Genomic DNA, 14,260 nt, shown 5'->3' on the forward strand with positions numbered 1-14,260 from the left:
TCAACTGAGTATGCCAGCCAACATCTTCACTATTATAACAGATTATGGTTACATTGAATGTAAACACTATACTCTTTTTAAATGTAGACTAATATCAGTTAGCTTTTAAACTATGCTAATTTAAATCAAGTTTCACCAAATGCACTTTAAACATATGCAGGAGTGAAACAAACATTTCAGTTGGTATCTCCATATGATTATTGTAAAATAAACTATTAAAAGGTAATAGACTACTATTACTGTGTAATACATGATTCAACTGTCACACATTGTTTGGGATTTTTTGTTTTTGTTGACAATTTCAGTTGATATATTTGAAAATTGAAATCCATTAATCTGATGCACTTTGAGAGCAACATAAATAGGATATAAATAGTGTGTGCTCATGTAACAATTGTGTGCATTTGTAAACAATTAAAATAGAAAGAAACTGATTGTATAATTTTCAACAGTGACTTCAGACGGCAAGAACGTTACATCTACACCTCACGTTGGAACCTGACGACCCCCGCCACTCGCCGTTGCGGCGAATTGTAACGCCCACAGACATAGCCGCCAGACACATTTAGACTCCAGCTGTTTCCCCGCCAAAAGAGCGAGTCGCGGTGAAGTAATGCCCGGTACATGGCCAAGCCAGCTCCGCGGAGCTTGAGGTTGTACCCGCAGTCTCCACCCAGGCACGGCCGCCCGTAGCGGGAGGGTCTCTCCGCCAGCGCCGCAGTGACGGCTTGCAGCACCGCGGAGCTGGCGGAGGGACCCGCAGTCTGCACCCAGGAACGGCCGCCCCTAGCGGGAGAGTCCCTCCTCAAGCTCCCGATCCCGCACCGCAACCCACTTGGAGTATATACTGATTGGCGCTCATACGTTGTGAAGTGTAACTTTATACTTTGTTGTAGGCTAATATATAAAACTGAACACAGCCACAAGTTAGCTAATGTTATCTTAACTAGCAAGCATATAAACCTTGAGATTAAATACAACAAGACAGCAAAACGGTTGGGATGTTAATATGTACTCACCAAAGCAGTGTACAAAGCACAAGATTCACTGTAATGCGACAATGACAATGACCATAGCCTAGCGGCTAGCCATTGAGGAAACGTCCATCTGCTGCAGGGCATGTTCGTAAATGTTCCAGAAAGTTCCAGAATGTAACTTTGAGCGCCATGTGGTCAAGGAGTGATCTGCGCATGTCATAATGTTCCCCATTTCCACTAACTTAGTTTTTCTAAATTAGCTCACATCAATTACATTGAGTTAGTTAGGTTTTTCGACCCCGCACTACAGCTTAATTATTTAAACTGAGTGTTATTAACAAGTTAACAAAACATAAGTAAGCAGGGTCGGCGTCATGGGGGGTCATTCGCGGGCCATGCCCCCCCAAATGAGTGACTGTGCCCCCCCAACGAAGGGCGGGCAAGCCTTGCCACTTTGCCGTTTTTTTTTTAATCATATAGGCTAGGTGAAAACGTTTCCACTAAAAGTTTTTTGTGTGAAATAAATCAGAAATAAATAATACAAATAGAAAACACAGCCTGAGGTGTGCTCACTGCTGCTCTCTGATTGGTGTGTTGCTTGACCAATGACCCCCGACCTATGCCCCCGACCTTTGTCCCCGACCTTTGTTGTGTTATCATTACGTGGCTGTGTGTTTAGATGAAAGCCCAGTGGCGATCTGTTCATCTGTTACACTGATTATACAGTAAAGCCATCGAAAATAATATGATATACAGTACAAGTACTTCTGGGTCTCTGTGTTTCATTCAAGCTCGGCTCTGTGTGTGTTGCACGAGCGCATTTTGTGAGTGCTCGAGCGGTAACGTGGAATGTTGTTGTTAGCATCTGGTTAGCTCGCTATGCTAACTGATATAAAGAGCTGTTTCTACACCAAGGTGGAGGAGAGTCCTCTCCTGTCAGACTGAGAGGATCTTATAACGTCAGCTCAGTGAGGTAAAGGACTCTCTCACTGTTTAGATAGTTCACTTTATTGTAGGTTATCTCAGTGTCAAACGGTTTGGTCACCATGTAAACAAGTATTTGCGAGGAACACACCTAAATATGATCATTATAGTTATTAAAAAATAAGAGAATAAATGAAAAACAGGTATGAAATAATATAGGACAGTAACACAAGAATACAGTTTAAAAGGGGAGTGATTAGTACAATATCCATAAAGAAAAAGTAAATCTGTTTACAGTTCTGTTTCATATGGGTGTTGAGAGATGTAGGTCCACCCCCACCTAAAACATGTTCAGGATACTAAATACATTTGCACACTTTTTATATGGTGGCCTATGTCCATATGTTTCTGTTTTGGTTTGTGCATGTATGCACAAGTCATAGGTGCGCTATACAATAGTACTACACCCTGCAATGTGTGTGAAAGACAATAGACTTTACAGCATTTTTTTTTTTATTGAAGTTGCATTGGTAAATGATTGCCCCCCCCCATTCGATTTGTTCTAGAGCCGACCCTGTAAGTATGGCCTACTTATTCATTCTTATTTAACACGATGTTAGGTTTTACAGTGTAATAAACAGGAATTATATTTGCAAAGTAGCCTACTTTGTTTCCAAAAAAAATGTGTTTCACTCCTGTCGGTTGGGGGGGAGGGGGAGGGGGGGGGCTCATCTCACAATGTCGCTTGGGGCCCCAAGTTGGCCAGGGGCGGCCCTGCACCTATCAATCATCAAACCGTGGGGTCTTAATTCATTACGTGTTGATTTCTATCAACGGGGGAGTAGGCTACTTCAGGAAAGTCGACAGAGGGGGGGGGGGGGGGAGTGTGAACGTTGTGATCAGCTGTTTTAGCGCAGTTCTCCAGTGAAGGGGGGTGGGGAGTCTCCCTCCGCAGCCGGTTGGCGTAGTTTTGGCACAATTCCGTTGTAGGCTACAGACCGACGTTAACAGCAGCCCTGTCTGTGCACACGGAGACCGACTCTGTCGTCCGGTGAAAAGCTTCACAAGTACGTCGGTACGCACATAACCTGCGTACCAGTTATGTGCACCCCACTAAGAAATGACGTAAGCTCCATGATCAAAACTGCCAAAAAGAATTTCATCAATGTCAAAACTGAAATTACTCAATAACCAGCTTGGCTGCAGTAAAAAACTCAAAACGAGATTTTCTAATTTAAACATAAAGACAGATAACAGGCTCATCACAGACAAACTGGATGTGGCCAAGTACTTGAACATTTTTTTCACAAACATAGCCACAACTCTTGTAAATAAATTACCCTCCCACTCAGGGTTTTTTGGAGTAGATCACATCATGACCTACTACAAAAACCTAGGGGTACGCAAAGATGATTTCAGTCTAGCAAGGGTAACAACAGCAGAGATACTCATTAAACTGAGCGCCCTCCAACCTAACAAGGCCACTGGCCACGACAATATCCCCTCCAAATTCCTCAGAGACACAGCAACCGCCATCTCACCAGTCATAGCTCACATAATTAACCTCTCCATAAAACAGGGGAAAGTACCCAAAGACTTCAAAATTGCAAGAGTAACCCCCCTGCACAAAAAGGGCAGCAAATTGGACCCAGGCAACTACCGCCCTGTTTCTATACTTACCTCCATCTCGAAAGTCATGGAAAAAATAGTATATGAACAGGTCGAAAAGTACCTCGCGGAAAAGAAACTAATCTATGAATTAACAATTGTATGTTTTGAGCTGTACTGTACTGTACCCAATATACAAGCTGTTAATAAACTTTTCAATCAATCAATCAATCAATCACCCCTGTACTACAGCAAAAGTATTCTCCGTCGGGACTTCCTGCAACAACACCACGCCGTTATCAAAGATGTTCTATTGAGAAGACGATCACTACGTGACAAAAGTTTTCAAAACCGTGGCTACTGAAATCAATCTTACTAACTGCTGTCTGTGCAATTTACTACGCGCGAGTTGGCAGACTTTATTTTGCTTACTTTAACATCATTTTTCATGGTGGGGCTAAGCCATTTCTTGGTATGGGTGTAGCCTACCCCAGCCATACCCTGGCGCTGCCACTGGTGGCACGTATGGGCCGGGCCATTCTGCACATGCGTTAAATGCGTTAAATATTTTAACGCAATTAATTCAAAAAATTAATTACCGCCGTTAACGCGATAATTTTGACAGCACTAATTATTTTCGAATCAATAATTTTTCAAATGATGATTTTTTTTTTTATAACAATTTTTCCTCCTGGTCTCTCTTTCAGAATCATAGGAAATTACTGGATTATGATCAGATGTGAAAGAAGTAATCGGATTGTTTACTTAAATAAAAATTATACATTCATGTCAAAATACTTCTTTACAAGTAAAAGTTCTACATTCGTAAGTAAAGGTATAGGTATTAGCAAGAGAAAATATACTTACATTTAAAAAGCAAAAGTACTAATTCTGCAGAAAATGTCCTCCATGTGATATATTATTATGTATGTAAAACATTATTAGATTGTTAAGATTGTTGCATCAAACTGCATTTTACTGATGTAGACAAAAGAACATTTTGCAATATATGGTATCATTTAACTTTTTGTACCTCAGACAGTTAGTCCACTAGTTTAATTTTGAGATGCAATTATGTTAAAAGTTTATCAATTTATTTTCAATGCAGTAAAATGACATTATATCCCTTTTACATTTTGTGAACTAAAAGTATTAAGTAGAATTGAATGGTAATACTCAAGTAAAGAACAAGTACTTCAACATTGTCCTTGAGTAAATACCACTGGTAGCTGTTTAGTTAGCATGTCCATGAGTAATGTGTTGGTTTCTTGTCTAAGCTACAGATGGCTCTTTGGAATGAAAATAGATTTGGAAGTCGGCAATTAGAGTAAAATTGTAACCTTTTAAAGCCTGGATTTTCTTTTCAAGGCAATGCTTCCTACACTACACTTAAATGACAATTAAAAACCTTGGATATTTAATGGCGCTGCAGAACCTAGCTTTTATCCACTTTTCAGAGCATATAATGAAGGGTCCTATTCAGTCAGTTTGTGAAAACGACTCTTTGAACCCCTTAAAGGGATTACTTACAGCTATGGCTATGAGGTACTTATTCATAGTCAGTGTTACTTATAGTGGATGGCGGTCAACCCACCATTAATTTCAAGAGGTAGACAGGAGAAACAAAGCAATATAGTGCTGTGAAAGGGGCCACAGCCAAATGTAGCCCGTTCACCTCTTAGTTTAATTGAATTCAGTAATGAGGTACAGGTAAGATAGTATGGGTGGGTACATTTGACCTATAGGCAACTGAATCCATTATTTCTATGCTCCTCGCCTAGATGTAACGGCTTTTATTGCCCGTTGGAAGGGTCCTCCTGACATTAATGTTAACGGTGAAACTATTTTACATATTGGGTACACTGTAACTGATTTTGTTTAAGTTAGGCCTTTATGATGCTTAAAATATGTGTTGCTGCTACATTACATTGATTTGTGAAGAGCCAATACTTCCACTTTCCAAAAAAGGGTGCGTCATCTATACACACTTTTAATGAGTACTTTATACAATCCCACATCAATCAATCCCTTTAACCCAGGAGGATGGTTAATGGGTTAACTCATTCTTAATGCTTTAATCCACATTTGCTCCATTTCTCCATGGGCACACGCATAGGCGCTGTCAGTTTCTGCCTCTATTGATGGTCCAAATCCCCTCACTTCATTTACTAAGAGCAGCATCACAGACGGGACCTGCTCATTTCCATTTATCGGCATCCCATTTCTATTCCATCTGCAAACTAGTCACCTGTGAAACTAGTTTTTAACCACGATTCGAAAAGTGCACTGGCTCCAAATGTCTACCCCATCCCCTTTATTAGTGTTTATTCCCAACCATAAAAACCGTTGGAGGGGCACACACTTCCAAGCGCGGGTCGTTACATAGTGAAACACCATGGCAGGGTGGCACACTACACTGCGCGTTGAGAAGTGTGTCGGAGAGGAATTAAAGAATACATTTCCCCTTCCAATTAAAAGAGGTATTTTGTGCAACGAGAGCGGAGCAAAGGAACATTATAAATGAAGGGAAGAAAACAAACTGTTACAACTCAGGAGGCACACTCATTGAGGCTGGTGGTATGCAATTAAATAGTGCTATTGAGACAGTGCTACTCCCCTCTAATAACTGCAGAACATATAGATGAGAGAAAACAAGGATGTACCTCCCAATCTCAACATCTGGGGGAACAGAAGACTGAAATGTAAACAGAAACGCGGGAAAATGACTACATCAAAGGAAGATGATGAAAAAAGACTATACGTTTATGTTAGAAGTATTCTGGGGATAACTATTTACCATCTTTAAACCTGCAAGGTAAAAAAACAAACAAAGACAAGGCTCTTGGAAAAAAAGAACATCACAGGTTTTATTGAGAAAGAAGATTCCCAGGGTAGGATCCAAATTAAATGTACATATGTAGGGCAAGCACCACACTACTCCCACACTGTATTAAAGCACGTTTGAGTCATCGTTCTTCTTTGCTTCAGCACCTCAAATCATACTGAGTGCGGGGTGAGTGGAGCTTGCTGGCATTGTTAAAAATGTACAATATAAAGCTCGAAGCTAGCAACAAGTGAAGTAAGGTCACAGAAGTGGAAATCAAATGAGTCCTTTTTTATTCATGTGTCAACCCTATGGACATTTTGGAACAATTTAAACTGATACTAGAATAAACTCTGAACCCGACCTATTTTCTCTGCGCTTTCTGGTCCGCACTATGCCTGACTTTTGTACTGCTGGTGCAGCATGAGGACGTCTTCCTGGGAGACCCTGGTCCATCCTTCGCTGTGGACGTGGTACAGGTTGACCTGCCCCCCGCTGTAGGCGTCACGGTACGTGGCCTGGTAGATGGCACGGCGGCCGAGCTCGCATGCCTCCTCCACGGTCAGGTCCTGTCGCAGGCCACTGTCGATCACGCCGTAAGCGTACATGGAGCCAGAGCCGACTGCAAAGAGGTCGCCGCACACCCGGTTCCCCTCGGAGTCGACGTAGTACAGCCCTGGGGACGAATCACAAAAAGGTAGGTGAGGGAGGTGATGGAAAACTGCTGTAGGAGCCATGAAGTGTGAGAGGGTCGCTGTGTTTTTTTTGTTGACCGCAACTTCGTCATAGCTGGATTATTCTGATTATCTGTTTGTGCACGTTATATTAAGTTGATAATTTGTATTAATTAAGATCTTGTTTAAAGCTTTTTTTGGATCTCAGCATATCATTTTTATAGCACATCTGGAAAAAAAAGAAGCTTCTCAGTCACTTTGTCTCCTGAAGTCAATACAGAAGGTGATGGGAAAACTACCCTAAGGGCGATGTGTTCGATACAAAAGTATCCTCCGTTCTCCTGACTCAGGTGTTGAGCTTTGTCTGGAAAACTGAGATGCTGTACATCTAATATGGCCAAACAAACACAAAATCGCACACACACTGTTCTCAAGAGAAAGAATATGAACAGCTGCAACCTCTCCAAGTGAAGTAAGGCTGGCAGATACAGTATGAACAGCTGCATCCTCTTCAAGTAAAACAAAGCCGGCCACGGAACCTGCTGACAAGGCGCGGGCCGCATCGCTGTGAGCCCTGGGGCCTAGCTCCGGGCTTTATTGATCCTTGTAAACACGCAAAAAATTAACTATCGACCGGCAACCTGAGCTGCACAGGTAACTGCACCTCAGGAGGGACAGAAAAGAAAATAATACAGTGTGCTCGCATCCTGCGGACATGAGATGGGTACAGCACATTCATATCCTTCCACACAGGACATTTCCTTCACCTGTGACACTGGCACTCACCCCACACCAAACCAGACAAACGTGTAATTCAACATCCACCGCAGACACACAATGCTCTGATGGACCTGTGAGGGACAGTTTGCTCCACGCCGCGCTGTGTGGACGCTTGCGAGACATTTTGTACCGCGACATGACCCCCTCGCTAGGCCTGATCCCAGAGTGACGTGGAACGGGTGACTAGCACCAGCCTGTGAGCTCGCCCACAGCCAGCCCACAGATGGTAAAAAGCCTTTTTTTTCATAGCGCTTCACAAAAAGGGAAACCTGTGAAAATGATACTCGCACCGACAAACGCAGGAACACATGCATACGAAATTGCTCAATATTCGCCGCTGTCGCTCATCTCGCACATTAAAAAACACTTCAAAAATGCCCTCAGATGGCACATCCCCGCTTGCAGAGTTCCTCAGATAGACTTGCCTGTTAAGGGTAGAGAGCCACTTGCTTTTATGAAGAGAGGGAGGAAAAAACTCAACATTGCTTTCAACTGGAAAATTGCAGCTTCCTCAGCCTGTCGTTAGCTTGCCATGATAATCATCCAGTGCCTGTCTATCCACGGGGGTAATTTGCCATTCTGAGACCTGTCTGTCTGTTCCTCTTAAACTGTAAAGGGACCCGTTTGAAAACATAATAGGCAGGGATGAGAGGGTTTATAAAGGCGGCCTCTTGTGTCGAGTGGCGCGGTTGATGGAGGTGCGCGAGGACTCTTTAGGAGGTCCAAGTTTAGAAGCAGAGCGCCACCGAAAAACACTTCCCACATCCATTCCTTTCCGAAACACACCTGGTTCTTTGTGTAGCCCAACGCCAAATCATTTGGCGGTTCCTGCATTGCAACACTGACGCATGAAGACGATGAGTGCTCAAAAAACAAAAGGAAAAAAAAGGGGCAGTGAAATGTATGAGGGCCACTTAGAACGGAAGCGGGAGGGGAGGTGCTGCCTGGATGGTTTAGCATTGCAGCCAAGAGAGACTCCTTCCACTCCGTCAGTCCACTGACAGGTGCTTAAGGGGACTTTCTTTAACAGAGGCCGGTGCAACTGGCTGGACTGACAGCCTTTAGAGGTAGGCGAGGAGCAAAGTGCGATGGATGGGTGGCAGCTAGCATCAAATGCGTGCTTCCCCTTTCCTACGCTTCACCACTGGATCAGGAGTTCAAAGAAAGCCACCGGGGGTATTACATGACGCTCTTTGGAGTGGCTGTAAAACTGACGGCCACTTGGGTCTACTCTGACGACGTCTCATCTCACACTGCTTTGTTGTCATGGTGGCTGCATCCAATTGAACATCACCATATTGCAACCCCTTCATGGCCTTGTAGCGATGAAGGGGTTATAGAGGATTTTCTGTCAAACGGTCTCTTTCCATCATCAACTCTGCACTGATTACGAGTGTCACAACATTTAATGTTATTACACAGACTCGCTTTTGACAAGCTCCTCAACACGGCTTTTATTCAATTTGTATGTACATGCGGCTTAAGATGCTCCATCATGGGAATAAGCGCTCTTGACAGGATTGTAGCTAATGAGCTTCCTCGGCTAATCGCGATTGATTTCATTTACATGACATTTACCTCTCAGTTCAATCATAGGGCATGGTTGTCATGGTGGCGCTCCCACACCTTATTGAACTTACACAGGGATCATTATTTCCCCAATTGATTGCCTGGGATTTAACTTGTGTCATCTACGTTTGTTGGCATACGGTCAGGCTGTTGATCACACAGGCCCCGTCTGCTTTCCACACAACTCTGGTATCGATGTCAGTGGGTGTGCTGCCATTATGCATGCGACCCAATTGTCCGAGGCTGAGGCCCAACGTCCATCATAGCGCCACGCTCTCGCCAGGACATGCAGTCCCAGCATAATTGATTTCCTATTACGGTGTGACTCTGGCCGCCTCTTTAAACACACGTTCTGTGATGTACGTGGCATCCCAAATACATGGCTCAAACGTGCAAAGAGGAGCAGAGAGTTAAAAAGGCTGCAGTGCCATCTAGTGGGATAATCTGGGAACTACAGGCTGTACTTAGACAAATCTAACAGCACATGTAACTGGAAAAAACTTGATAGTTCTGTACACAAGGGATCATTGCATTTTAATACAAAATAATTTACTCATGAATTTGGGATAGAAAATAGTTTCATATCGAGATTAACTGATAAACTTGCACTGCAACAAAAGGACATACATACAACTTGATATTAAACAGCCAATCACTCACATTCAATTCCTCCTGTCTAAGGAATAGTGCAGGTGTTTCATCACTAAAATCAACCACACTGGGCTTTTAAAAGAGTTGATTATTGCGATCACTGTGGGAGCTGTAAATCTGAATTATTTATTATATATAGATTATTACAAAATCAACTGAATAAAATGAAAAAATATAAAATAACTGACTACATGTAATTGCACATTTCATTAGGTTGGAGTTACAGCAGATCCATAAGAGAGTGAATCATTTGTTAATTAAAACCAATTAGAATGATTGAGTCAATTGACTGAACTTTTTCAATACCTGATTATTGTTTAAGGAATTATTTGTTATTGAAAAATGGCAAACATTTGTTTTGAGGATTCTGTTTGTTGTCAATTGAAATGATAATGTTTTGATTTTGGATTGTTGGTTAGACACAACAAGACATTAAAGACGTCACGTTGGGCTCTTCGATATTAGGAAACTCAAGTTATTAGTTGAAATGAATACAATTAAAAAAGTATAATTTTATTGTAAAAGTTACATTTAGTTTTAAATCCTAAATTACATTGTGAACCCTACCTGTAGCCTAAGTGAAATTCAAAAACTAATTAAATATAAAACAACAAAAAGATACTATTTATTTTGTTTGGAATACTGATGCTATCTCAAAATATATATTTTGTATGTATCTTCATAGAAGGTTTGTAGACAGGTTAAGTATTTAAATGGCTCCCTTCCTCAATAGCATAATAATAAACACTAAATCCGTAATGTTAACTTTGTGGACATACTATGCTATGACTTTTTTGAAAAAATAAATGTTAAGTATTTTTGAATTCATGATATTTTTAACCTACTATACTTTGTTTTTAGTAGAAATGTAATTTTGGTTAATATCCTTAAGTGGGATATATGCACATATAAATAGCTCTTATATTTACCTGGTCCTCTCTTGTCCCAGCCGCACACCATGGTTCCCATGCTGAGGCCCATGCCCTTGTACTGGTACACCATGTTGGCGAGCAGCTTGGAGGCGGCTGCCACAGAGATGCGCTCCTTGTTGCGGAGCTCGTAGATTCGGCACTGGCGGGCCAGCAGGCGCTCCCAGAAGCTACAGTCTGCGGCTCCTCCAGCCATGGTGCCCAGCAGGTAGGGGTTGATCTCGATCACCTTCTTCACGGTCTGCGAGGCGATGTAGGCGCCCGCTGTGGCCCTGGAGTCCACCGCCACGATGACGCCATGCTGGAACTGAGAGCAAACAGCAGGGGGAACACATTAATGAAGCACAGCAGGAGGGGAACACACACATAGAGCAATCACTGATGGATCATTGTGTACTAGGGCTGGACGATATCGTGTCGTGACGATAATCGCGATATGCGCGATGTCACATCGCAGGATGTGCGATTTAAAAAATACCAATTGTATAGCGTTCAAGAAAGGATGGTTTGCAGGGGAAAAACTGTATTTTCTTCAATTCCTGTATGTTTTCATATCGCAGGGGGGGGGGGAGGTCGCAATGTCAGTTTTTTCCAATATCGTGCAGCCCTATTGTGTACAGTTTAATTAACAATAGAGTGGTGCAGGAATGAGTCCTAAAACCCAGAAATAAGTTAGCGTTTGATTCTGATTCCCTAGTGGTTACGTTTAGAAAAAATGTGGGATGTGTTTTTGGTTAGACGCCTGAAATAAAGGTTTAAAATTGTTACACAACATAAAGTAGGTCAATAAATGTCCCACTCCTGAAGCTTCCATGTGTCATGAAAATGGTGGTTGCTACCATCTAGTGACTAAATGAGACTACTTAACATCACACCAAACACGAGTCCCCCTTTAACTGAGCGGTGGAGACATGACATCCTGCAACTATGATGGAGTACATTTAAAGCCTAACGTTAGCTTTCAGGCTATTTCATTTGAGGTGAGGATTATCCTGCTGAACAAAACGTGTAAGTATCATGAATGTGCACCACTCGATTAGCTTATTCCAGACAAAGCAGATATGTGATGCTGTTGTCAGAGATACAATATAAGGCTCTGCCAGAAAGTCACTGAATAAGATGGAAGACCTTTGCTCGCCCCTCTAAAACCCTCTAGCACTGAAGTGAAGACAACACATTTGGGAAATGTCTCCCGGGGAGGTTTTCATCTACTGGCACTCAGGGATTAAGGGATAAAGTTGGCGTTATTTTATCTTTCCTTTTTATCAACAAATCCCCTGAAGAGACCAAAACCTACTGCAGGGAGTTGGTTCAGTATTTACAGTGTCTGCTTGTGAGCCTGACGGAGTGGAAAAAGCTGGCTGCTTTCCGTGCAATAAAAGCATAATCACACAAATGCAGTAGTATGGCTCTTTGTGTTGTGGTCTTTATACCTTTTTGGCAACAATGGTGATTTGTGGGCCTAAAAGCAGCTCATATTAGCCGTTATCTTGTTAGTAGCATGAATTCATTATTGGTTCTGCCGTTTTCAAAGGACTTTTTGATGATGTTACAAAATAATAGTTTCCAGCTATTCTTACAGTGGAAAGTAAACACATCTGGTATCACTTTAATTATTTTATAATAAGCCTTCCTTAAATATTCATTGCAATAGTGATTCTTTTCTCAACATTTTTCATAAACCAAATATTGTTTACACTTGCATCTTGAAGTTGGACTATTTCAAAAGCATGCATTACTCCTCCACTTGCATGTATGCCTGGTTCTGAAATCATATGGATATCATCTGGTATGAAGAATGATGGAAACTCAAAGTTGGGATACGGGTTAAAAAAAAACTGCATTTACAGAATAGTACATTCAATTTACAAATAATAAAAGTGAGAAAATAATTGTGATAAAACATGTGGTATGCTTTTCTCTTTCCTGCGATAAATGAATATCTTACTGTAAAAATATGTAAAATACATATTACTAATAAATACGTTAATTACGTATATAAAATCGTTCGGTGTACAGTTAAATATCATGGAATATTAAGGTTGAAAACAAATGATTGACAGCTTTTTATTATATTTCATGTTATTTCGCAATACAGAAAGAAAGCACAAAAACGTTGATAACCAATTGAAGGTCATATTTATGTTATGAAATCTTACTGTATTTATCTAGTTGAACCAGACAGAAGCCATGTGTGGATGCTGCACAACTGTCATCTTGTTTCCCATTCATGCAGATGCAAATACAGCTAAATAGCTAGTCTTGTGAAACCTATCAAATAAATAACTGCCATGGCTACACACAAAAATGATAAATCTACGTATAGCTACTTGCTTTTGGAGCAAGAAAAGTCCAACAGAAATCATCACAAAGCTAACGTCATTTGAACATCTGCAATGAGATAGCGGTTTGTAGCCGTGCTAGCATGCTAACCGTCGGAGATGTGTGTGAGATTAGTGTTACGTTAACGCTCAATCATGATGTTTACACCTTGAATGACGTAACAAATACTTATTTTTGACAACTATACTATATGTTAGCGTTGTACGATACCAGCCAACTACAATTAGCAACTAATTAACTTACTTTAAATGCTAAGGTGGTGGTTCCATGCAGGAACTCTATTTTCCTCTCGATGCCATCCTCGTCCACGGCACACAGCGGGTTTCTGACGGAGAAACTCAGACCGTCTCCCGGCGTAGCGTCAAATCCAAGACCGCTCTGTCCGGGTGCACAACCGAAACTATCAGGTTCACAATTATCAAAAGAAAATTTCGCACAATCACTGCTCAACACACTTGCGAGAGCCATCTTTGAAACTGTGTGATGAACCAGCAACTTCCGCCGGGTAACATTTATTAAGTCATGCTGAGGAAATAACACAGCGCCCCCTGTATGTGTGGCGGGCTGTACCGATGTAGCCAATAGGTGACATAAAGATAATTAACTCAAACAACACAAACATTAACAAAAAATAACATTTCAAGGTTAAGCAATTTTATAATAGCAACTATGCTTGATTATATGAGTTAGGAACTAAATATGTATGTCAGAAAAGTAGATTAATTCCAGAAAAACACAATTTCTATACACTTTAGCCTTGGGCTGTGCAAAATATCGATATTATATCAATATCCTGATATGAGACTGAATATGTTCTTGCATAAGCATAGATTGTAATTTTGAAGAATGCTTTAAAGTAAAGTGAGGTAATTTTCAAAAATTACCAGACATGTAGCTTGTTGTTGGGTAATGTTGTGAAATTGTCCTGAAATGTTGTAAAATTAGATTTTCTCATAACCCAGCCCTACATTAGCCTCCCAT

At 41.4% G+C, this 14,260-nt stretch overlaps 1 protein-coding gene across 1 annotated transcript; it reads right to left on the minus strand.

Moving 5' to 3' along the window:
• Positions 1–6,349: 6,349 nt before the first annotated feature.
• Positions 6,350–14,170, minus strand: psmb5 (proteasome 20S subunit beta 5). The gene is made up of 4 exons (XM_034215484.1): positions 14,164–14,170; positions 13,523–13,827; positions 10,937–11,243; positions 6,350–7,009 (listed from the first exon to the last, which is right to left on the minus strand). Exons 1-4 carry the CDS (start codon positions 14,168–14,170, stop codon positions 6,726–6,728), a joined length of 903 nt encoding a protein of 300 aa, XP_034071375.1. The 3' UTR covers positions 6,350–6,725.
• Positions 14,171–14,260: the final 90 nt, after the last annotated feature.

The sequence above is a fragment of the Gymnodraco acuticeps genome, unplaced genomic scaffold (genome assembly GCF_902827175.1).
Source record: "Gymnodraco acuticeps unplaced genomic scaffold, fGymAcu1.1, whole genome shotgun sequence".
Taxonomy (NCBI): Eukaryota; Metazoa; Chordata; class Actinopteri; order Perciformes; family Bathydraconidae; genus Gymnodraco; species Gymnodraco acuticeps.